The sequence below is a fragment of the Dictyostelium discoideum genome (genome assembly GCF_000004695.1).
Source record: "Dictyostelium discoideum AX4 chromosome 1 chromosome, whole genome shotgun sequence".
Classification (NCBI taxonomy): Eukaryota; Evosea; class Eumycetozoa; order Dictyosteliales; family Dictyosteliaceae; genus Dictyostelium; species Dictyostelium discoideum.
This window is the reverse complement of record NC_007087.3, coordinates 2,677,920-2,702,919: the sequence shown is the minus strand read 5'-3', so window position 1 is coordinate 2,702,919 and position 25,000 is coordinate 2,677,920. Positions and strand designations below refer to the sequence as shown.

General features: G+C 25.5%; 11 protein-coding genes and 3 non-coding genes across 14 annotated transcripts in view; 10 read left to right on the top strand and 4 right to left on the bottom strand.

Moving 5' to 3' along the window:
• dhkE (histidine kinase) overlaps positions 1–2,631 on the top strand; it is a gene marked incomplete at both ends in the record, with an annotated part of 5,228 nt that extends 2,597 nt beyond the window's left edge. The window contains one exon of the mRNA XM_640845.1: positions 1–2,631. This exon is cut by the window's left edge and continues 1,596 nt beyond it. Within this exon, the coding sequence (XP_645937.1) occupies positions 1–2,631 (2,631 nt within the window).
• A 166-nt stretch (positions 2,632–2,797) lies between these two features.
• On the bottom strand, positions 2,798–3,903 carry mcfE (mitochondrial substrate carrier family protein; the record flags this gene model as incomplete). Its single annotated transcript, XM_640844.1, has 3 exons — positions 2,798–2,835; positions 2,953–3,709; positions 3,787–3,903. 3 exons carry the CDS (start codon positions 3,901–3,903, stop codon positions 2,798–2,800), a joined length of 912 nt encoding a protein of 303 aa, XP_645936.1.
• Positions 3,904–4,176: 273 nt separating this feature from the next.
• On the top strand, positions 4,177–4,248 carry tRNA-Glu-UUC-5. Its single transcript has one exon. It is a non-coding gene; the product is annotated as a tRNA-Glu (tRNA).
• A 1,509-nt stretch (positions 4,249–5,757) lies between these two features.
• Positions 5,758–5,830, bottom strand: tRNA-Lys-CUU-2. The gene has a single exon. It is a non-coding gene; the product is annotated as a tRNA-Lys (tRNA).
• A 436-nt stretch (positions 5,831–6,266) lies between these two features.
• On the top strand, positions 6,267–7,601 carry DDB_G0270862 (hypothetical protein; the record flags this gene model as incomplete). Its single annotated transcript, XM_640843.1, has 1 exon — positions 6,267–7,601. One exon carries the CDS (start codon positions 6,267–6,269, stop codon positions 7,599–7,601), a length of 1,335 nt encoding a protein of 444 aa, XP_645935.1.
• Positions 7,602–7,891: 290 nt separating this feature from the next.
• DDB_G0270860 (hypothetical protein) lies at positions 7,892–11,035 on the top strand (the record flags this gene model as incomplete). The annotated part of the gene is made up of 1 exon (XM_640842.1): positions 7,892–11,035. The coding sequence occupies one exon, from the start codon at positions 7,892–7,894 to the stop codon at positions 11,033–11,035; it is 3,144 nt and encodes a 1,047-aa protein (XP_645934.1).
• Positions 11,036–12,834: 1,799 nt separating this feature from the next.
• Positions 12,835–13,390, top strand: DDB_G0269392 (AhpC/TSA family protein; the record flags this gene model as incomplete). The annotated part of the gene is made up of 2 exons (XM_640841.1): positions 12,835–12,984; positions 13,112–13,390. The coding sequence occupies 2 exons, from the start codon at positions 12,835–12,837 to the stop codon at positions 13,388–13,390; spliced, it is 429 nt and encodes a 142-aa protein (XP_645933.1).
• A 294-nt stretch (positions 13,391–13,684) lies between these two features.
• DDB_G0270506 (hypothetical protein) lies at positions 13,685–15,351 on the top strand (the record flags this gene model as incomplete). Its single annotated transcript, XM_640840.1, has 3 exons — positions 13,685–14,426; positions 14,526–14,909; positions 15,338–15,351. 3 exons carry the CDS (start codon positions 13,685–13,687, stop codon positions 15,349–15,351), a joined length of 1,140 nt encoding a protein of 379 aa, XP_645932.1.
• Positions 15,352–15,569: 218 nt separating this feature from the next.
• tRNA-Glu-UUC-3 lies at positions 15,570–15,641 on the bottom strand. The gene has a single exon. It is a non-coding gene; the product is annotated as a tRNA-Glu (tRNA).
• A 444-nt stretch (positions 15,642–16,085) lies between these two features.
• DDB_G0270504 (hypothetical protein) lies at positions 16,086–16,775 on the top strand (the record flags this gene model as incomplete). The annotated part of the gene is made up of 1 exon (XM_640839.1): positions 16,086–16,775. The coding sequence occupies one exon, from the start codon at positions 16,086–16,088 to the stop codon at positions 16,773–16,775; it is 690 nt and encodes a 229-aa protein (XP_645931.1).
• Positions 16,776–16,818: 43 nt separating this feature from the next.
• Positions 16,819–17,415, top strand: DDB_G0270502 (hypothetical protein; the record flags this gene model as incomplete). Its single annotated transcript, XM_640838.1, has 1 exon — positions 16,819–17,415. One exon carries the CDS (start codon positions 16,819–16,821, stop codon positions 17,413–17,415), a length of 597 nt encoding a protein of 198 aa, XP_645930.1.
• Positions 17,416–18,477: 1,062 nt separating this feature from the next.
• On the top strand, positions 18,478–20,173 carry DDB_G0270500 (hypothetical protein; the record flags this gene model as incomplete). The annotated part of the gene is made up of 3 exons (XM_640837.1): positions 18,478–18,770; positions 18,877–19,645; positions 19,742–20,173. The coding sequence occupies 3 exons, from the start codon at positions 18,478–18,480 to the stop codon at positions 20,171–20,173; spliced, it is 1,494 nt and encodes a 497-aa protein (XP_645929.1).
• A 1,280-nt stretch (positions 20,174–21,453) lies between these two features.
• On the top strand, positions 21,454–21,778 carry DDB_G0269390 (hypothetical protein; the record flags this gene model as incomplete). The annotated part of the gene is made up of 2 exons (XM_640836.1): positions 21,454–21,466; positions 21,546–21,778. The coding sequence occupies 2 exons, from the start codon at positions 21,454–21,456 to the stop codon at positions 21,776–21,778; spliced, it is 246 nt and encodes an 81-aa protein (XP_645928.1).
• Positions 21,779–21,965: 187 nt separating this feature from the next.
• corB (WD-40 repeat-containing protein) lies at positions 21,966–24,854 on the bottom strand (the record flags this gene model as incomplete). The annotated part of the gene is made up of 1 exon (XM_640835.1): positions 21,966–24,854. The coding sequence occupies one exon, from the start codon at positions 24,852–24,854 to the stop codon at positions 21,966–21,968; it is 2,889 nt and encodes a 962-aa protein (XP_645927.1).
• Between the last annotated feature and the right edge of the window lie 146 nt (positions 24,855–25,000).

The following is a 25,000-nucleotide window of genomic DNA, read 5'->3' as shown; positions in this document are numbered from 1 at the left end:
AATAATAATAATAATAATAATAATAATAATAATAATAATAATAATAATAATAATAATAATAATAATAATAATAATAAAATTGTTGGTTTTTCAAATAATAATAATAATAATAATAATAATAATAATAATGGTAATAATGGTATTTTAAATTTTAAATTATCATTTTCAGTTGAAGATTCTGGAGTTGGTATTAAAGAAGAAGTTTTAGATTGTTTATTTACACCATTTCATCAATTAGGTGGATCACCAAGAAAATATTTAGGTACTGGATTGGGATTATCAATTTCAAAGAAGTTAACAACATTGATGGGTGGTGAAATTGGGGTTAAAAGTGTTTATGGTGTTGGTTCAGCATTTTCATTTACATCAATACTTTCAACTACTTCAACAACTCCAATTTCATTACAATCATTGGGTTCTTCATTATCAATTGCATTAAATAATTTATCACCAACAATACCTAAAATAAGTGGTTTCATTTATGATGATAATATTCATACTTCAAATTCATTATTTAATTTCTTAAAATTAATGAATATAAATTTAAAAATTATTAATCCAATTATAAATAATAATAATAATAATAATAATAATAATAATAATAATAATAATAATAATAATAATAATAATAATAATAATAATAATAACAATAATGATAATAATAATAATAATAATAACAATAATGATAATAATATTGATCAACAACAATTAAAATTTGAATTTGAAAATGAAATTGATAAATATTGTAATGTTGAAGATGATAATAATAATGTAATATTAATAATAACTAATCAATTATCAAATGATAATTTAAATTATTTTAAAGATAAAATTAATCAATTAAATAATTCAATTTATTGGTTTGTATTATGTGATAATGGATTAAAAGCAATTGACCCATTTTATTATGGAATTGTAAAGAAACCAAATAACCTTTTAAATTTAGTTGATACGGTTTTCAAAGTTTACAATTGTCAATTACCACAAGATTTATATCAGTTACTTACAAATGGTTCAAAAGATGATTATAAAAATTATTTAAAATATAGAAATGTAGTTATTAAAAAGATTACTGAAGATAATGAAAAGAAACAGCAACAACAACAGCAGCAACAACAACAAATGGGAGATACATTATCAAGTACAAAATCACCACAATATACAAATTTACCACCACTTGATATAAGTAGTAGTTCAAATGGTTCATTAAATAAATCAAATAGATCAAATCTTTTACGTAAAAGTTCGAGTGTTTATAGTGATCATGTTGCAATTACAAGAGGTATGGTTCAAGTTAATAGATCACCACGTCCATCAACACCACCACCTTTATTCAATTTAAAAGGTAATAATAGTAATCCCAATAGTACTGAATTGAATAGTACAAATAGTGTAAATGGAAATCCTAATAATGATTCAACTTTGGAAACTATTGAACCTTTAAATATTAGTGAAACTGTTGGTGATCTTTGTTCAAGTGGTAGTGTTATCAATAATAGTAATTTCATTATTAATAATAATTTCTTAACAAGTTCACCATATGGTAGTTGTTTAACTCCAAATAGTGGTACTACTTCACCTTCAATCCCAATTAATATTAATAATAATGATAATAATAATAATAATAATAATAATAATAATAATAATAATAATAATAATAATAATAATAATAATAATAATAATAATAATAATAATAATAATAATAATAGTTTTAAAAAATTAGAACCTGATAATTTTTCACCACCACCATCAATATTAATAAATGATAATAATATAATACCAGCTCTTAATGTAACAACACCAATTACAATATCAACATCAACATCGTCATCGTCATCATTATTAATAAATAATGAAATAAATAATAAAAGTACAACAAGTAAAAGACCATCATTTATTCCACCTTTAGATATTCAATCAAAAAAATTAATAATCAATACTGCTGATGAAAATCATAAAAATAATTGCATTATTGATTTTGAACAAATTTTTGGACAAGATGGAAAACAACAACCACAACAACAACAACAACAACAACAACAACAACAACAACAACAACAACAACAACAACAACAACAACAACAACAACAACAACAACAACAACAACAACAACAACAACAACAACAACAACAAAAATTAAATATTGGTAATCAACAACAACAACAAATTTTGTCATCACCAAGGTTACAAAGTCAATTATTAAGTAATTGTGATAGTTTAGGTAATACACCACCAGTTACTCCACATAGAAGAAATGCATTGATTGTTGATGATACTGAACTGAATAGAAAAGTTTTGGCTCAATTATTAAGAAGAATGGATTGGTCCGTTTCATTTGCAGAAAATGGTATAGAAGCATTAAAAGAGATCACAAGTGAAAGATGTTTCGATATTATTTTTATGGATTGTCAAATGCCAATTCTTGATGGTTTTGAAACAACTAAACTTTTAAGATTACGGGAACTTGAAAACAATTGGAAACCTTTAAATATTGTTGCTCTTTCTGCTGATTCTTCCTCTTCTTTTGGTCAAGTTTGCTTTGATTGTGGTATGAATGGTTATTTAGGTAAACCAATCACTTTGATAACTCTAAAAGATACCCTTTTAAAATGGGGTGGATATAGAGATTAATTTTTAATAATCTTTTATATATATGTATAAATAAAAAAAAAAAAAAGAAAAAAAAAAAAAAAGAAAAATAAAATGTATAATAATAATAAAATAATAATAAAAAAAAAAATAATAAAATATGTATTAATAGACCAAAAATAATAACTTTTTTTTCCTTATAATTTTATTAAATTAAATCTTTAAATAAATATTTTAATTGTTCATCTATTGATTTATTATTTAAAAAATAGTTTTAAAATTAATATTATTTAATTAAATTATTATTTTATTTATGTTTAATAATAATAATAATAGTAATAATTTATAATTATAAAAACTTACAAGATGCAATTGTTAAAGCGTTACCAGGAGCAATCCACCAAATTCTAGCGCCCATACCTTTTACAAATGCTTTTGGACCTTCTTCTTTTAAGATTGTTTTAAATGAATCCCACATACCTTTATAAATTTGTTTTTCAGTTGAACGTTGTACTTGAATTCTAGTTTTAATGACATCTAAAGGACAAGTGACAGCGGCAGCAAATGCACCAGCAAAGAAACCAGAACCTAATTGATATGGTATTGGTAGGTATTGGTCTTTTTCTTTTGATAGTAATGAAGAGATGGTTGATTTACATTTTTCATAAACTGAGAAATAAATTCCAACAAATGGTCCATACGTTGCTAATGCTGGCATAAATCCACGATATAATCCTCTGATACCCTCTTCTTGTAATATTATTTTACCTGCATGAAAACTACCTTTATAATAGGTTTGATTCGGATTTAATTTTTGTGTATTGGTTTGAACTTGTAATCTCTGTTTAATGATATCCATTGGTACCCAAATTAATGATCCTAATGCATCCGCTACAAATCCTGCTGAAAAATGTGTAATAGTACTCTCACCCCATTTCTTACCATATCGATCGGTTACCCATTGTTTACTATATTCATATCCTAAAAAATATAATGCATGTGCTGGTACTGTTGCTGTTGCTACAATTGGAAATCCTTTATAAAGATAACTAACTCCTTCATTCTTTATAATTTGATTTAATGCATTAAATGTACCTTTATATTGTGATTTTCCAACTTTCTATAAATAGAATTAATATTTATAAATATTTTGAAAAATATTATTATTATAAATTATTATTGTTATTATAATTTTACTTCTATTTGAACTCTTGCTCTAACTGTGTCAACTGGATGCATAATTGAATCTGCTAAAAGTCCACTTGTTGCACCTGTTAAAATATATAACAATGAAGATTCTTTTTTATTTTCCATTTTGCTTCTTTTTTAAATTATATTTTGGTTGGTGTTATTAATTTAAAATATGAAATAAAAAAAAAATTAAAAAATAAAAAAAAACGACAAAATTTTTTAAAAACGAGAAATCGATCCCATTTTTTTCTAAAATCGATTTCATAATTATTTTTTCTATTTTTTAAAAAAACTAAATTGTTTTTATTTTCAATTAATTTAGAAAAATAACAATTTTTTCAATAAATTATATTTTTTTATAATTTTTAAAATATAAAAATCGAAATTTCAACCAAATCCTCATTGGTGTAGTCGGTAACACTCTAGTCTTTCACACTGGTACCTCGGGTTCGATTCCCGAATGGGGAGCTTTTTTATAAATGATATAATACGTCGCATGTTCGACTCCTTAAAACTAACTGGTGAAACCCCTCGAAAAATTTCATAAATTCAAAAATTCTTGAAACAATAGGTAGGGAGATAGACTGACTACGAGATTTTTATATAGATGTTCATAATTATCTTTTTAAAAAATAGATTATCAAAAGGTCTAGTAAATTTGATTATAGTTCATTTTAATCACTTTAAAACAATTTAAATAATAACCCATTTTTTAAATTTTTAATATTTTCAGATTTGGTAATTTTCTTTTTTGCTATTAGATATTACTCAAAAATAGGAAAAATTCCATTTTTTACTTTCAAATAATTTTTAAAATTGAAAAATGATTTAGTATAAATAGAATAAATTTTTTGAAAAAAAAAAAAAAAATAATCATTAAAAAAATGTAAAAAAAAAGTAAATCCAACTAACAATTAAAAGGTTTACATAAAGTTTATTGTTTAGATTTAAAAAAAAAAAAAAAAGGTAAAATAATAAAAAAAAAATTAAAAAAAATAACAACTTAAATCTAACTTTAAATTTTCCTGGAATTTCCCTGCAACAAACTATATCATAAAGAAAGGTGACCTTTATTTAAATATAATTTCTAAAGTAATAAATGAATCAATACTAATCAAATGCCAGAGAAAGGAAAGATTAATCTATGCACTTTCACATGTTGAAATGAAATTGATATCATTAATAAATAAAAAATTAGAAATACCAAAAAAACTTAAAATAATATAAAATAAAATAAATTTTAATAAAATATAATTTAAATATTTTTTTTTTCATTATTGTTTAAAAAATCAATTTAAATTAATACAAAAAATAAAAATAAAAAAAATAAAAAACTATTGATTTTTAATTCTATTATTTATAAAAATTCAAATTATTTAAATGGTTCGTTATCTTTTTCAAAATAAAATTAAGTTGGTAATTATTATTTTTTAAGATTAAAATAGTGTTCTCCAATTTCCGGAAAAAAAAATTCAAATTATGGGGGAAATGGAAAATGGAAGCATTGGATTGGTATTTTAACACATATTGGGTTATTTTTATCGAATTTTCTTTACACTTATTGGTGCATCCTTGAGTAAATAAAGGGAATTTTTTTGGGGAAAAAAAAAATAAAATTAAAAATAAAATTAAAAAATAATAAATAAAAAATAAAAAAATAATAAATTATTAAATTATATGAAACTTTAATATTAAAACTTAGTGTGTTTTTTTGGGTTTATTTTTTTTTTCATATAAATAAAAAAAAAAAAAAAAAAAAAATAAAAAATTAATGAATAATAAATAAATTGAAATTGGTGTCCATAATTAATAATACATTATTAATAATTAAAAAAAAAAATTTGACCGGTCCTCACTGATTAATTGAAAAAATTTTTTATATTAATATAATTTTTATATTAAAAAATTTGGTTAATTTATAAATAAAAACCAATCGAGAATTGAACCATTGTACTTATGTTTTATTTTAGAAAAATTCGCCCAACGGGGGGCTCGAACCCCCGACCACCAGATTAAGAGTCTGGCGCTCTACCGACTGAGCTAGCCGGGCATTGTTGTGAAATTAAAATTTTTTTACTTAGATGGGTTTTTATTTTTTGGAAAAAAAACAAACAACAACAACAATCTCTTTTTTTGATTATTTCATTTTTCATATAAAAAAGACTTAAAAAACAAATAAATAAATAAATAAACTATCTTAAAAAGCCATCTTTTTACTTTATTGTAATTTATTATTTGTTTCGTTTTGAGAATTTTGCGTAGCAAAATTTTCAAAAAAAAGCAAAAAATAATCAGATCGAAAAAAAACAAACAACAACAACAATCTCTTTTTTTGATTATTTCATTTTTCATATAAAAAAGACTTAAAAAAAAAAAAAAAAAAAAAAAAAAAAAAAAAAAAAAAAAACCTGGGAACCAAGTTAATCAGAAAATTTCCAGATTTTTAACTTTTTAAAGAAAAATATAAAAAATAGAAAGAAAATAAAATGAAAATCACAAACAACACCACAAATATTAAGCAACACAAATGCCTACAAAAAATAAGCGAAATTGTGGATAAAACTCAATTAAAAAAAAAACAATTCAAATACGTCATAAACATCAATCACGAACCAGACGATAAAATAAAAAAAGATTTAGAAAAAAGTTTGGACAAAAAAGATGTTTTAATCAAAAGTAATAATACATTCAAAATTCTCACAGACAGTATTAGTACAGTAATCTATTTTGTAAATATGTTTGATGCAGAATTAAAAGGACAATTTATAACCACTCTAAGACCAAAAAATATGTATACGGATTTCGATTGGTATAAATCACTCACAGAAATAGAATGGGTAATAGAAAATGAAGGATGTAAACTAATTAAATCTGAAATTAAAGGCGAAACTCTAATTATCAAAACAGTGAAAAGAGTCGTAGAAGAATATGACACTATCATTGAACTAGACAATCTAACATTAATTGGTCACTCCAACAAAGGATGGAGAGATCAAACCTCATTACCAGAAAATCAAGAAGAAAACAAAAATAAAAAACAATCAGATGAACAACAACCACAATCTACATCAGAACAAATACCAAAACAAGGAAAAAGAACAATCATTATCCCACCAATCACCTCCTCATCTAATGATAAAACATTTATGGCCCTAGATGATACAGCTCAAAAGGTAATAGATGCATCACTAGAAAACGTAGATGAACTAACAAGAATAGAGAATGAGATCAATACCCAATCGATAAACAATCAAGAAATTAAAACAAAATCAGAAAAACCTATTGAACCACCATCTCCATACAATACACCAATAAAACAACACGGCGAAACAAAGAGACTAACAACGGAAGAAAAACTTAGAGAGGTAAATGATATCTTCGACTTCACCAGCCCAAACACTGATGCAATAAGAAAAATAGAATTCCCACTTTCAATCCCTTCAAATCAATGGTTCTTCTCCTCTCCAATAAAACATATCATGAGTTTCAGCCCAACCTATGGTACACCATCGAAAATTATCGATTCACCAAGTAAATTGTTAAACACACCAAAAAACAAACAACAAGACAAAACAAACAGGACCAACAAAACACCAGTCAAACCAAAATTGGGTGAATATGGACAAAAAAGCATAAAAACAAAAATGGATGAAGATATAGACAACTTCAACAAGGAAATTCTAAAACAAATCAGTAAATCAAAAAACCCCACAAACACACAAGACCAACAACACAACGAACAAAGTAAAGATCAGTTAGAAGACAAAATAAACCAGAAACTTCAAAAGGTAGATAAAAATCTACCCCAAATAAAACTATAAAGAAAAACACAATAAGAATAGGTGTTTGGAACGTCCAAGGATCCAACACCATCCAATCTGCCAGCATAATAAACACCGTATTAGACAACAACAAGCTGGACGCAGCACTTCTAACTGAAACAAATATAAAAACAAATAAAATTTACTCAATAAATCAACAATATAAAAACAAAATAACACACCACGCACCAATTGATAAAACAGGACAAGGGGTGTCACAAATCATCATCAACACCCAAATAAAAACAACAACAAAAACAATAAACGAAAGAATTATATCTTCCGAATGGATGATTGCAAAAACACAGATCAAATGCACAACCATTTATGCCCCAGCAAAGTCAAACGAAAGACATGAATGGTATAAGGAAAATCTCACAGAAGAAATACTACACAGCGATATTATAACCGGAGACTTCAATGTAGACTGTTCAGTGGATAATAACCTTAACAAATATATTAAAACAATCTTCGACGAATTCGAATTTACAGAAATTAAGAATGGAATCACATTTCCAAGAAACAAATCAACCATCGATAGGGTCTTTGTCTCAAAGAAGATACTCCATCTAAACCCAATAGTTACTACTAAGGAAATCAAATTAAAATCTGATCACAACATGGTAATCATTGAATTAAAAATACCAGAATACGAGCAACAAAAGAAAGGAGAAAGACTATGGAGACAAAACCTAGAAACTCTCAAAATGAATTCAACCAGCCTCAAAATTAATAAAACAATTAAATACTACAATAAAAAATTCGAAGAGAACACCAGCAAATGGTACAAATTAAACATTTGCGAACAATGGTTGAAACTAAAAGATGAAATAAAGAAACTGTCAATTAATATAGAAATTAGAGAAAGCAATAAAACCAAAAACAAACTAAAAGAACTCGCAGAAAAACTCGAAACAGCCAAAGATTCAAGAGCAATCTTCCTTAAAGAAGAGATCAACAATATTCTAAAGGAACAAGTAAGAATAAAACAAGCAAACCAAACCAACACCCACATCAACAACAAAGAAACACCATCAAAATACTTAACCAGAAGGTTAAAAGTCCAAAGAAAGACAAATGAAATCCCTCAAATTCTAGATCCAAGCAACAATTGTTTGGTAACAAAAAACGAGGATATCCTCGAAGTAGCAAGAAGATATTACGAGAACCTGTACCAGAAGAGAGAATGCAACGAAGACACTCACCACGAACTCCTAAAAACATTCAATAAAAGGATTGATCAAAAGATATTGGACGAAATTAATCAACCAATAGAAGAATACGAAATCAGACTAGGCATTGAAAAAATACAAGAAGGAAAAGCACCTGGTAAAGATGGACTCCTTCCAACATTTTACAAAAACCACATTAATGAAATTCTACCAATAATATCAAAACTATACAATCACTTCTGGAACACAACAATCCCAAAGGACTTCAAACAAGGGATATTGATTACTATATATAAAAACAAAGGAGACCCAAACAACCTGGATAATTATAGACCAATAACACTTCTAAATGTCGATTACAAAATCTATTCGAAAATAATCAACAATAGGATCCTGAAGTTCTTAAACAAAATAATCTCACCATTCCAAACTGGATTCGTACCAAGAAGACTACTGCACGATAACATCATCACCTTAAACTCAACAATAGAAATAATAAAACGAGAGATTAACACAAAAGAGGATATGGAACCAATCATAACATTTTATGATTTTGAAAAAGCATTCGATTCAATCTCACATAACGCCATTCTACGTACTCTTGCACATCTAAAACTACCACTCAAAATGGTCCTCACAATAATGAACTTACTCAATGAATCAGAAACATCAGTGTACATCAATAACTCATTATCTAAAAGCTTTACATCAAAAAGAGGAACCAAACAAGGTGATCCTATCTCTCCCACTATCTTCGCATTAGTGGTTGAATGCATGGCAACTACTATAATAAATGACCGCTGCATCAATGGTGTAACCAAAGAAACCATTAAAATACTACAGTTCGCCGATGATACAGCAACAATAGCATACAACTTTATGGACCATTTCCTCATGAATGAATGGATCAAGAAGTTTTGCCAAGCAACCAGCGCAAAAATAAACCAAACCAAATGCTCGTGTATCACTTTCAAATGGAACACCAGAACGCTATACACCGTCATAAAATCAAACGAAAGGTACCTCGGCTTTGACTTCAACAATAAGGGTATCAAATCCAAAATCAATACAATCTCAGACAACATCAGAGCTAAACTAGTAACATGGAACTCAACTTCATCAACCTATATGGGCAGACTCATAATGGCAAAAACATATGCACTATCTCAGTTAACGTTCCACACTTACATCAACACCACACCACAACACAATAGTATTGAAAATAACATCGTAAAATTCGTTTTCAACACAAAATCTAAAAACTCTCTTTCACTACAAAGAAGACAAAACAACTATATCAATGGTGGCCTAAACTTATGGAACCTGAAGACAAGAGAACTAGCACAGAAAGCATGGTTATTCGAAAGATACCTCCACCAAAGAGTAAGTAACACTCCTAGTTCATATATAAAACTGTGGGAAGAGGAACTCAAAAACAACAACAACAACAAAACAACAACAAAACAAAATCAACTACAACTACACTGGCAATGCAAGCAAGCATGGACCCAATTAAAAACTCCACAAAATAAACAAACACACTACGAACACCTCCCAAAATTAAAAAAAATATACGAGGATATGATGACAACTCAATCTCCTGAACACAACAAATTCATACCAACTCCTGGCCAAAAAGAAATAATGACCAAAATTAATAGCAAACACCTTCCATTTAAAGAAATCAAAAAAATAATAAACATGAAAGGTAGAGATCTATTATGGAGATACACACTGAAAGCACTACCAAAAATATACAACATGCCATGCCAACAGTGTGGGGAAGATGAGACCTCAGAACATATATTCTTCAACTGCAAAGCCCACATCAAAAACACACAAGAAATCTTCAACTACACCCTAACTAAGTCTGGACACACCACTCACACCTGGAATGTGAAGATTTTAAACCATCTACAAATTGCACTAGTAGCCAATTTAATAGCTATTATATTCGATAAAATCTGGCACAAAAGAAATAAACTCATTCACGATGAAAAAGAAATAATAATTCACAGACAACAAGTCATACGTGAACTAATTAAAACACAAAGAGCTGCATGGGACAGGACACAAGCGGTTATAAACAAAACATTAAGAATCAAATCAAAACAACGGCCAGAAGAACAAAATAAATTAGACTCACTAATCTCGCTAAAGCTATTACAATTTAGCAGACAATGGAACTCACCTCTTCACGCAATAGAACTTCCTAAACATCTCAAAAAATACAATAATTCACTCAGTACTTTCTATAAATAAATAAAAAAAAAAAAAAAAAAAAAAAAAAAAAAAAAAAAAAAAAAAAAAAAAAAAAAAAAAAAAACCTGGGAACCAAGTTAATCAGAAAATTTCCAGATTTTTAACTTTTTAAAGAAAAATATAAAAAATAGAAAGAAAATAAAATGAAAATCACAAACAACACCACAAATATTAAGCAACACAAATGCCTACAAAAAATAAGCGAAATTGTGGATAAAACTCAATTAAAAAAAAAACAATTCAAATACGTCATAAACATCAATCACGAACCAGACGATAAAATAAAAAAAGATTTAGAAAAAAGTTTGGACAAAAAAGATGTTTTAATCAAAAGTAATAATACAATTCAAAATTCGAAACAAAAAAAAAAAAAAAAAAAAAAAAGTAAACTAACCCCTCTTTTAGAGACCCTGTAAAAAAAAAAAAAAAAATAAAATAAAATGAGATCTAGCATCTCAAGGAGAAGCAAATAATAATTGCGTTATCCAATTCAAAAAAAAAAAAAAAAAAAAAAAAAAAAGTGGGTTAAAGCAAAAATAAAATAAATATCCAGCATCTCAAGGAGAAGCAAATAATAATTGCGTTATCCAATTAAAAAAAAAAAAAAGTGGGTTAAAGTAAAAATTTCCTCAGACATGTATAACCAGACCAATAAGTATCGTAACTAAAAAACTCCGAAATGAGGATTACAATACACCGAATCTGGGGAGGTAGTTTTCAATACCATCCCACGGCACAAACGGCCGACAGGACACCCCAGTACGGCACAAGCGAAGCCGTTGGTTACAATTTAGCAGACAATGGAACTCACCTCTTCACGCAATAGAACCCCAAAACATCTCAAAAAATACAATTATTCACTCAGTACTCTCTATAAATAAAAATAAAAAATAAAAAAATAAAAAAATAAAAAAAAAAAAAATAAAAAAATAACCTGGGAACCCAAGTTAATCAGAAAATTTCCAAATTTTTAACTTTTTAAAGTAAAATAAAAAAATAGAAAGAAAATAAGATGAAAATTACAAACATCACCACAAATATTAAGCAATACAAATGCCTACAAAAAATAAGCGAAATTGTAGACAAAATTCAAATTAAAAAAAAAACAATTCAAATATGTCGTCAACATCAATCACGAAGCCGACGATAAAATAAAATAAGATTTAGAAAGTTTGGACAAAAAAGATGTTTTAATCAAAAGTAATAATACAATTCAAAATTCCAAAAAAAAAAAAAAAAAAAGGTAAACTAACCCCTCTTTTAGAGACCCTGTAAAAAATACTACAAATAAAATGAGATCTAGCATCTCAAGGAGAAAAAACTGATAATTGCATTATCCAATTCAAAAAAAAAAAAAAAAAGTGGGATTTTTTACAAATCAAAAAAAAAAAAAGTGGGTTTTTTAGTTATAATTTTGTTTATTATTATTAAAAGTATCGATTTTATTTAAATTAACATTCTCAATATTTTTTTTTTTTTTTTTTCAGTGAATCAATGTCACAATCATCTCTGTTGATGTTCTATCCACACTCCCAACTATTAATAAAACATTCTAAAATGATATCGAATTATTTAGATTCTTTAAATGAATGTTTATTTAAATTTTTAGAATTTATTTTTTAATATTCAAACTTAAATAATTTTAATTCTAATTATATATTTAAATTTATATTTGATTGACTAAATATAATTGATACTATCAATCACTTTTTTAAAATTATAAATTAATAATCATAAATTAATAATCATAAATTAAAAAATCATTTATTTAAAAAAAAAAAAAAATTATAAATAAAAAAATGACAAAATTAAAAGTTGGAAATATTGCACCAGATTTTGAAGCTAAAAATTATTTAGGTCAAATAGTCACATTAAAAGAATTTAAAGAAAAGAGTCAACCAATTGTTTTATACTTTTATCCAAAAGATAATAGTCCAGAATGTCAAAAGGTAAGTTAATTAATATTATTGTAATATATATATATATAAATATAAATATATTTTTTTTTTATAAAAATGATACTAATAATTTAACATAATATCTTTTAATATTATAATAATATCACCATATATAGAGAGTTGCGAATTTAGAGATAAATATCAAAAATCTATAGAAGCAGGTGCAGAAGTAATTGGAGTCAGTAGTGATGGTGAAGATAGTCATAAATCATTCGTTTCAAAATATTCATTACCATTCACATTATTAACAGATAAACATAGTAAATTAGCTAAATTATATGGTGTTAATGGTATATTATTACCAGGTAGAAAAACATTTATTATTGATAAACATGGATTTATGGCAGTATTCATGATGGTTTACTCAGTTCAACTTCTCATGTCGATGAATCTTTAAAAATAATTGAAAAATTAAAATTACAAATCTAAATCTCATAAAAAAAAATAAAAATAAAAATAAAAAATAAAAAAAAAATAATCTTTACCATTATTTTAATCCGATCATAAATTAATTTTTATTGTTGTATGACCATTAAGTGAAAAATCTAAAAATTTTTAGACGGTTGAAAAAATTAAAAATTTAAAAATTTTTTTTTTTGGTGGGTTGTTTTGATGTTTTTAAGTTTTGGTTAATAGAATTTTCATAGTTTATTTTTTTTCTTTGTGTCTCTACAAAGCATAGAGTTATAAAATGGATATTAATTTTGATAATACATGTGTATTTCATAATGAATCAATAATATGTTCAATTTGTTCAGAATGTAAGGTTGGAATATGTATGGAATGTATATATAGCGACGAGCATCACAGGGGACATAAAGTTGAAAAGATTAATTCAGAGAATACATTAATGATTTTCAATATTTTCAAAGATGAAAATTACAATCAACTATTAGAATGTAAAAAAGAAAATGAAAAATTAGAAACTAAATCAAATAAAATTTATAAAGAGATTGAAGCCAATCATACTGAATATTTAGAAAAGATAGAATATACATTCAAACAATTACGTAACATATTAGAAACTCAAGAAAAAGATAAAATTAGACAATTAATTACATGTTTAGAACAGAATGAAGAAAATAACTCAACCATTAAAAATTTATTAGAAAATGAATTAAAAACTATTGATTTAATAACTGAAAAATATAAAAACTCTCTTAATACTATTGATATTATACAACTATTTAATAATAATAATAATAATAATAATAATAATAATAATAATAATAATACATTAAAACATTTAGAAATATTAAAACATTCATATCAATCTATATTAATTGTAAAAGAGAAAGAACAAAAAAAGAATTTATTATGTGGGTATCATAAAACTAATGTTACCTTTGGAGATGAGATTAAATCTATTCAAGAAAATATTAATAAAACTGTTGTTGTTGAAAAGGGTTCTATATACCATCCAAATATCTCTGGTAATTTAAAAAAAATTTAAATAATTATAAAAATAGAAAATAATTATTAATATTAACTTTTGTATTTATTTTTTAAAAAAAAAAAAAAAAAAAAAAAAGAGAAAACAATTAAAATCGATGGTGTAGAATTCTTTTATTTTCAAGAAGGATGCCCAGTTCCATATGGAATAAGTTGTGTTGCACTTGGTGGAATTATTAAATTTTTTGATAAAGAACTAATTCCTGGATCTGTTCATACTTTTTTCCTTTTAGATGGTCTAAATTTAAATATAACGATGGGAACCATTCCACTTTCTGTTAAAAATGTCTACATTGGAGATATTATTCAACCTCTTCCCCAACAAGCAATAGGACATGGTATACATACTTTATACTTTTTAAACGGCTTTAGACACGAAACCAAGGTACCAATTTCAAAGTATAATCATCTTTCAAAAGTGTATATTGGTAATACAATTAGTCCCATTGAAGTAATATTTCAGAGTAATGTTATTTTTTCAAGAGAGATACAAGCGATTTACCACCAAAGTTATAAATTTAAAATGATTTTCCCCTTAAGGATTTGGAAAATATACCCTGTAATAACTTTTGAATAAAAATAATTGTTTTAAAATTAAAGTTCATTTTTTAAAATGTGATCCATAACACATGATTTTTTTTTTTAATATTGATAAATAAGCCTATTAATTGGTCTGAGAAAGAGATTTAAATACAGATATTATTTTAGTTTTCAAATACAAAATTTTGATTTTATAAAAAAGGAGTTTCATTTTTTTTTTTTTTTTTTGACCACTCTTTTCTATTTTTGTTAAAGATATTATTTTAGTTTTCAGATACAAAATTTTGATTTTATAAAAAAGGAGTTTCATTTTTTTTTTTTTTTAGACCACTCTTTTCTATTTTTGTTAAAGATAAATATATATAAATTAAATTAAGTTTAGTAAAATAATAAATAATCAAATAATTAAGTAAAATTTTGCGAATGTTTATTATGTGAAAATATTCTGAAAACTGAACTTTTCATCAAACGAAAAATTGTTTTTATTTTATTTTTATTATTTTTTATTTTCAAATTTACGAAATTCTTTACATTTTTTATCCAAACATCGAACCCGCGATCCAATATTTTGGGTAAAAAAAACGCTCCCCATTCGGGAATCGAACCCGAGGTACCAGTGTGAAAGACTAGAGTGTTACCGACTACACCAATGAGGATTTAGTTGAAAATTCTAATTTCAATACTGGAATAAATTAGTTTTTTATAGAGATCGAAAAAAACAAACAACAACAACAATCTCTTTTTTTGATTATTTCATTTTTCATATAAAAAAGACTTAAAAAACAAATAAATAAATAAATAAACTATTTTAAAAAGCCATCTTTTTACTTTATTGTAATTTATTATTTGTTTCGTTTTGAGAATTTTGCGTAGCAAAATTTTCAAAAAAAAAGCAAAAAATAATCAGATCGAAAAAAACAAACAACAACAACAATCTCTTTTTTTGATTATTTCATTTTTCATATAAAAAAGACTTATAAAAAAAAAAAAAAAAAAAAAAAAAAAAAAAAAAAAAAAAAAACCTGGGAACCAAGTTAATTAGAAAATTTCCAGATTTTTAACTTTTTAAAGAAAAATAAAAAAGATAGAAAGAAAATAAAATGAAAATCACAAACAACACCACAAATATTAAGCAACACAAATGCCTACAAAAAATAAGCGAAATTGTGGATAAAACTCAATTAAAAAAAAAACAATTCAAATACGTCATAAACATCAATCACGAACCAGACGATAAAATAAAAAAAGATTTAGAAAAAAGTTTGGACAAAAAAGATGTTTTAATCAAAAGTAATAATACATTCAAAATTCTCACAGACAGTATTAGTACAGTAATCTATTTTGTAAATATGTTTGATGCAGAATTAAAAGGACAATTTATAACCACTATAAGACCAAAAAATATGTATACAGATTTTGATTGGTATAAATCACTCACAGAAATAGAATGGGTAATAGAAAATGAAGGATGTAAACTAATTAAATCAGAAATTAAAGGCGAAACTCTAATTATCAAAACAGTGAAAAGAGTCGTAGAAGAATTTGACACTATCATTGAACTAGACAATCTAACATTAATTGGACACTCCAACAAAGGATGGAGAGATCAAACCTCATTACCAGAAAATCAAGAAGAAAACAAAAATAAAAAACAATCAGATGAACAACAACCACAATCTACATCAGAACAAATACCAAAACAAGGAAAAAGAACAATCATTATTCCACCAATCACATCCTCATCTAATGATAAAACATTTATGGCCCTAGATGATACAGCTCAAAGGTAATAGAAGCATCACTAAAAACGTGGATGAACTAACAGAATTAAGAATGAGATCATTTCACCATCGTAACATTCAAGAAATTAAAACAAAATCAGAAAAACCTATCGAACCACCATCTCCATACAATACACCAATAAAACAACACGGCGAAACAAAGGGACTAACAACGGAAGAAAAACTTAGAGAGGCAAATGATATCTTCGACTTCACCAGCCCAAACACTGATGCAATAAGAAAAATAGAATTCCCACTTTCAATCCCTTCAAATCAATGGTTCTTCTCCTCTCCAATAAAACATATCATGAGTTTCAGCCCAACCTATGGTACACCATCGAAAATTATCGATTCACCAAGTAAATTGTTAAACACACCAAAAAAGAAACAACAAGACAAAACAAACAAGACCAACAAAACACCAGTCAAACCAAAATTGGGTGAATATGGACAAAAAAGCATAAAAACAAAAATGGATGAAGATATAGACAACTTCAACAAGGAAATTCTAAAACAAATCAATAAATCAAAAAACCCCACAAACACACAAGACCAACAACACAACGAACAAAGTAAAGATCAGTTAGAAGACAAAATAAACCAGAAACTTCAAAAGGTAGATAAAAATCTACCCCAAATAAAACTATAAAGAAAAACACAATAAGAATAGGTGTTTGGAACGTCCAAGGATCCAACACCATCCAATCTGCCAGCATAATAAACACCGTTTTAGACAACAACAAGCTGGACGCAGCACTTCTAACTGAAACAAATATAAAAACAAATAAAATTTACTCAATAAATCAACAATATAAAAACAAAATAACACACCACGCACCAATTGATAAAACAGGACAAGGGGTGTCACAAATCATCATCAACACCCGCAATAGAACTTCCTAAACATCTCAAAAAATACAATAATTCACTCAGTACTTTCTATAAATAAAAAAAAAAAAAAAAAAAAAAAAAAAAAAAAAAAAAAAAAAAAAAAAAAAAAAAAACCCAAGTTATTCAGAAAATTAAAAAAGATAGAAAGAAAATAAAATGAAAATCACAAACAACACCACAAATATTAAGCAACACAAATGCCTACAAAAAATAAGCGAAATTGTGGATAAAACTCAATTAAAAAAAAAACAATTCAAATACGTCATAAACATCAATCACGAACCAGACGATAAAATAAAAAAAGATTTAGAAAAAAGTTTGGACAAAAAAGATGTTTTAATCAAAAAGACCCTGTAAAAAAAAAAAAAAAATAAAATGAGATCTAGCATCTCAAGGAGAAGCAAATAATAATTGCGTTATCCAATTCAAAAAAAAAAAAAAAAAAAAAAAAAAAATTAGTTTTTTATATACTAATTTATTCCAATATTTATATATAAATTTTGTGTATAATTGTTTTTTGTACATTATTTTTTTTTTTGATAACTTTTTTAAAGAAATGTTTCAGCTCCCGATTAAAAAAAAAAAATAAAAATATTAAAAAAAAAAGAATTAAAATGATATAAATGTATGTCTTTTAATAAAAATAAAAAACATAAGTTAACACTTAATAAACAACAAACCAGTTGCATAGTTTTATAAAAAGATATTTTTTAAAATTTTTTATTTTTACATTTTTTATATTTACATTTTTTAATTTTTTTTTTTTTTTTTTTTTTTTTTTTTTTTTCAGCCATTCGGACATAAACCACACAACAATAAAATGATTAGAAATGGACTAAATAAATGTTTACAAAATAAATTGTTTAATAATAAATTATTTTATAGTAGTCAAGCAAAACCAAGCAGAGACTCATCATATGCAATAATTAATAATGATGATATTGAACATTTTAAAACCATTTTAGATACACATTCAATTTTAACCGATCCATCAGATATTGATGGTTTCAATCAAGATTGGATGAGAAAATATAAAGGTAACAGTAATTTAGTTTTAAAACCAAAAACAACCGATCAAGTTTCAAAAATTTTAAAATATTGTAATGATAAAAAGTAAACTTTTTTTTTTTTATAAATTAAAATTTAAAAAAAAAAAAAAATTAATAAACCTAATAATAATTAATAAATCTAATAATAATAATTAATAACAATAATAAAGAATTGCAGTTGTACCACAAGGTGGTAATACAGGTATGGTAGGAGGAAGTGTACCAGTACATGATGAAATTATATTATCATTGAGTAATATGAATAAGATTGAAAAATTTGACCCAGTTACGGGTGTGGTTGTATGTCAAGCAGGTACAGTATTAGAGACGATAGAGAATTATTTAACACCAATGGGATATACTGTGCCATTGGATTTGGGTGCAAAAGGTAGTTGTCAAATAGGTGGTAATGTATCAACCAATGCAGGTGGTATTCGTTTATTACGTTATGGATCATTACATGGTAATGTTTTAGGTGTAGAGGCAGTTTTAGCTGATGGTACCATTTTAGATTGTCTTTCAACTCTTAGAAAGGATAACACAGGCTACGATTTAAAACAACTTTTCATTGGATCTGAAGGTACTTTGGGTATTGTCACAAAGGTGTCAATGATTACACCACCAAAACCAACAAGTGTTAATGTTGGTCTTTTCGCATGTCAAGATTTCAATCAAGTTAAAACTGTTTTATCACGTGCAAAATCACAATTGGGTGATATTTTATCAGCTTTTGAATTTATGGATAGACCTTGTATAGATTTGGTTTTAAAACACCAACAAGTTCAAGATCCTTTCCAAGAGAAATCACCATTCTATATTTTATTAGAAACTTCTGGTTTCAATGAAACTCATGATTCTGAGAAATTAAATAATTTCTTAGAATCAATTATGGCTGAAAATTTAATTATTGATGGTTCTTTAGCGACTGATTCAAAAAATGTATGTTTTTTTAAGAAAAAAAAAAAAAAAAAAAAAAAAAAAAAAAAAAAAAAACTATTAACATATTATTTTTTTATTTTATTTTAATAAAATTAGATATCAGCATTTTGGAAATTTAGAGAATCAATTACAGAATCATTAGGTAAAGAAGGTGCAGTTTATAAATACGATTTATCATTACCAATTGAACAATTTTATTCAATTGTAGAATTAATGAGAGCTAAATTTGATGATAAAGCAAATGTAGTTGGATTTGGTCATGTTGGTGATGGAAATTTACATTTAAATATTTCAACACCAAAGAAACCATATAGTAAAGAAATTTTCGATATGATTGAACCATTTGTTTATGAATATACAAGTGAACATCGTGGTTCAATCAGTGCTGAACATGGTGTTGGTTTAATGAAACCTGATTTCCTTCATTATTCAAAATCAAATAATTCAATTAATTTAATGAAATCAATTAAAAATACAATGGATCCAAATAATATTTTAAATCCTTATAAAGTTTTACCAACAAAATAAATAAAATTTTATATTTTATAAATAAAAAAAAAAAATAATAATAATCAAGTAACAACATTATAATATTTTATTTATTTATTTATTTATTTATTTATTTATTTATTTATTTATTTATTATTACAAATTTATCAATATCATTGTATTTTTCTCTTGATTTTCATTGGTACCCATTTATCTGGAATTTAAAAAACCTATGTCATTTTACTTAATAAGGATTGATTGGTGATAATAAAAAATTAAATTATTGGATAAGAAATTTTTTATTATTTTTAAAAATTAAATATTGTAAAACTTATTGAATATTATCATTTGAAAAACACATAATAAAAATGGATAAAAATGATAGTGCCATATTGATTTAAGAATAGATTATGGATTTAAGCTATTAATATTATTGTGAGTTGGATGAACCAAATGAACCTGTTGAACCTTAAGAAATTGTTAAACCTAAACAAATTGTTAAACCTGTTAAACATGTACCTAATCATAAATAGTTAAATTCTAAAATTAAAATTTTTAAATTAAAAAAAAATTATATTAATCAAAAAAACAGAATGATAACATTAAATTTATAAATATTTTATATGATTTTGTGTATTTTTGTGCTCTCAATTTATCTATACTAAATTCATATTAAAAATAAATAAAATTAAATCATTGTTAAGTAAAGTAAAATTAAAAAAATTAAAAATAAATTATTAATATTTTATATATTAATATAAAATTGTTTTTTTCTTAATATTTATTTACATTAATTATAAGAAAAGGAATAATATTCATAATATATTTTAGTTCATTAAAGTACAGATATTTTTAATCTTTTCTTAATCATAAGAAAAATCCTATAGTTATTTAAATGAAAAATAAATAAAAAAAAAACCCATTATAATTAATATAAATATTTCTTGAGTTTAACTCGATTTTATTTTTCCCAAATTTATATAAGTGGGGTAAAAAATTAAAAAAAAATTTAAATAAAAAACAAATGGTATAACCAACTATATATACCTTCAACAAAATAAAAAAAAAAAAAAATAAAAAAAAATAAAAAAAAATATAAAAAAATACAAAAAATAAAATTATTTAAAAAACTAAAAGTCTGACTAATCAATTATTTCTATTTAATAATCTTAAATCGGATTTAATCACCCACTTTTTTTTTTTTTCTTATATTTTATTTTTTTTTTTTTTTTTTTTTTTTTTTTTGTATAAATTCTTAATTTTTTTTTTAATATCTATAATCTGTACAATTTAGTCTTCCAATATAAATATTAAATAAAATGACCATCATTGGTAAGTATTATAAAATTTAAATTTTTTTTTTTTTTAAAAAAAATTATTAACATTTTTTATTTTATTTTATATTAATCAGAATCTATTTCTAAAATTGGATCATTAAAATCAAATTCAACTCAAAAAATTATTAATGAAACTTCGTCAAATAATAATTTTGGTAGAAATAAATCACAAGGATTTAATCCAATTGGTGGAGTTTTAGGATTTCTAATTGGATTTACAAATGGAGTTGTTGTTGGTGCATTAAATGGTGGTGTTCAAGGATTTTTTGAAGGTGGTAAACGTGATAGTTATTTATATATTTTTTAAAAATAATAATAAAAATAAAATAACAATATTTATGAAAATAAAAAAATAAATATAATATTTAATTATTTTAGTATTTAAAATAAATAATTTTTTTATTTTTTTTTATTTTTAGTATAATATTGACAATGATTTTTTTTTTTTTTTTTTTTTTTGTAATTATTTAATTTTGAAATTAATTTAATTTAATTTAATCCCATTCACTATCAGAAATATCACCATTATCATAATCAGTGAAATTATGTTTTAATTTTTCAATTTGTTCCCAATTACTTGAAGCATTTTGATTTGAAACACGAGATAAGAGAGAATTAGTAACTTGATCTCTTGAAGGAGTATTGTCAACTTCTTGACTGACAACGAATTTATCTTCTTTCTTTGGTGGTGGTGGAGCATCAGAAAGATTAATCATATCTGAAGGTTTCATGGAGACGAATTCTGGTTCACGAATACAACCATCGAACCATTCTTCAGAGGTCATAACTGGTGTACAAGTTTGACGAGTATCAGGATAAATATCATCTTGGAAGAATTCTTGACGATTTCTTGGTACAGTCATTGAGAGTGGTTCAATGGTTGAATCGGTTGAACGATAGAAACGAGCGATTTCACATTTCTTAACATCCATTGAAGTTTTCTTGGCAAATTTAGCAACACCAACTTGTGGAGTACCAGCAGAGAATTGTGTGAGATAATGTACGTATGGTTCTTGATCATTGATTTCAAACATACGAATACTTGAATCACCTTTACCTGCTAAATAAATGACACCACTATCTTCGTCATAGAATGGTGTAATTACACCTGATAAATGATCGAGTTTATCAGAAGCTAATGGTGTACCTGATTGAAGATTTCTACTATCCCAAAGTTGATATTCACGTTCAGATGATTTATTAAAACCAACACTGAAAATATTTCCAGTTTGACCTAACCAAACTGCCTTACCACCTTTTGATCCTGAATGAGTGACTGTTTCACTAGCTAAACCACCTTTATTAGTACGTGGATCGAAAATACGCATTTTCTTATCTTTACTTGATGTTAAAATCTTATCACCTGTCCAATTTACATCTACACTTGTAATCATATCGGTGTGAACATTTGCAAATGATAATTTCTCACCGGCACCACCTTCATTGAGATCCCAAAGTTTTACAACCATATCACCACCACTTGTAATTAAAACATTTTCAGCGGTTGGATGGAAATTAACAGAGATCACTTTTCTATTATGACCAACGAAATCTGCCTCGGTTGTAGTGTAATTATTTGATTTATTAGCGGTAGTTTTTGGAATTCCACCAGTTGGAATTTTGAATACTTTAACATGAGAATCCTCTGAACCAGTTGCAACCAACGATGTATTATGTTGTGATAAATCATAATCACATAATTGACTACCAATCTCAATACATGGTACTTGAATTTGACGACCTTTATCAGCTAATGGAATAACAGCTAATGGACCACCAATACCAACCATTGGTACTGCAACATATTCACTATTAACTGCAATACATGTATTTGAAGTACTTCCATTAATTTTTAAATTTGTATAAAATTGACTCTTTTGATGAGCAGATCCTGAAATATGTCTATATTTTGATGAACGTACAACTTTTGGTACAATACCAGTACGTTGAATATTATCATTAACTATTGGTGATGATGGTGTACTATTTATTACATTTGATGATGAATTAGTTGGTGATGATGATGATGATGATGATGAAATTTTCTTTTCTTCTTGTTGTTGTTGTTCTGGTTCTGATTTTGATTGTTCAACAACATTACTATTATCATTTGTATTATCATCAATGAAAAATGTTGATTTTTTAACTGGTTCATTATCATTTAATTGTAAATCATCTAAATCGTTATTAATTTGATTATCAGAAGGATTCAAACTAACTAAAATTGGTTGTTTATTTTCACCAGATAACCAATCAATTGAAGATAAAGATGGTTTAGTTGAAGCGGTATTTGGGAAGAGATCATCAGCAAAGGTTGATTTTGATTTTCTAGACATGTTAAAAGTGATTGGAATGATATTATTTGGAGTTGCCTTAAAGATACGATCAATTTCAACTTCCATTACATCTAAAGCTCTCTTTGGTAATGCACAAATACCTTTTGAAGGAGTATCAGATGGTACAGGTGATAACTCTGTGAAAGCTGGATCCTTTGTGAATTGGGTATTCATATCGAAAACACGAACTGAAGAATCACCACTACCAGAGATGAATAATAATTGAGCATCTTGATCATAGATTGGTGAGATAATACCAGTTGAACTATCCAAAGTTATCGATTTAATTGGTTTTGATAGATCTTGACTTGACCAAAGTACCAATTGTCTCTCTCTCATTTTTGAGAAACCAGCTGTTAAGAAATGATTTAAATTACCTAACCAAACGACACGTGATGCTTTTACACCTTGATTACCATCGCCAACTTGAATTGATTCACCAGTTCTTGCATCGATAATTCTATTCTTTAAATCTTTACCAGTGGCAACCAATAATGAACCATCATAATTCCATGATAATGATGTCAATGAACCTTGTTCAAAATTCCAACTGTATTTCTCCTCCCCATTTGAAAGATCCCAAATTTTTAAAGTTTTATCAGCTGAACATGATGCTAAAATATTATTAGCAACTGGATTGAATGCTATACATTCAACTGATTTCGAATGTCCACTACAAACAATTGATGCACTTGATAATGATGTTGCACCTGATCTAATTGCTTCATCAATATTCCAAACTTTAATTGTTGAATCATCTGATGCTGTCACCAATTGATGTTCATTGAATGGATTGAATTCAAAATCTATAACACCTGATGAATGTGCATGAATTAAAAAGGTTTCACCTTTTCTCTTTCCAAATGATTTCAATGGAATTAAACCAATAGTACCAGTATTTGATTGCCAATTTAATGCTACCCATTTTGAATTGGCTTTAATAAATGTTGATGCTGAACTATTTCCTGTTGTATTTACATCTGGATACCAAAGTTCACGTTTATCAATTTTACCAACTGTGTGTCTATATTTTGATACTTTAAACATTTCTTTTTTATTATTATTATTATTATTATTTACTTTTTTTTTTTCTAAAACAAAAATAAAAAAATTATTTATAAATTATTATACAAAGTTTTTTTTAAAAAACTATTATTATTGTTATTATTAAAAAAAAAAAAAAAAAAAAAGGT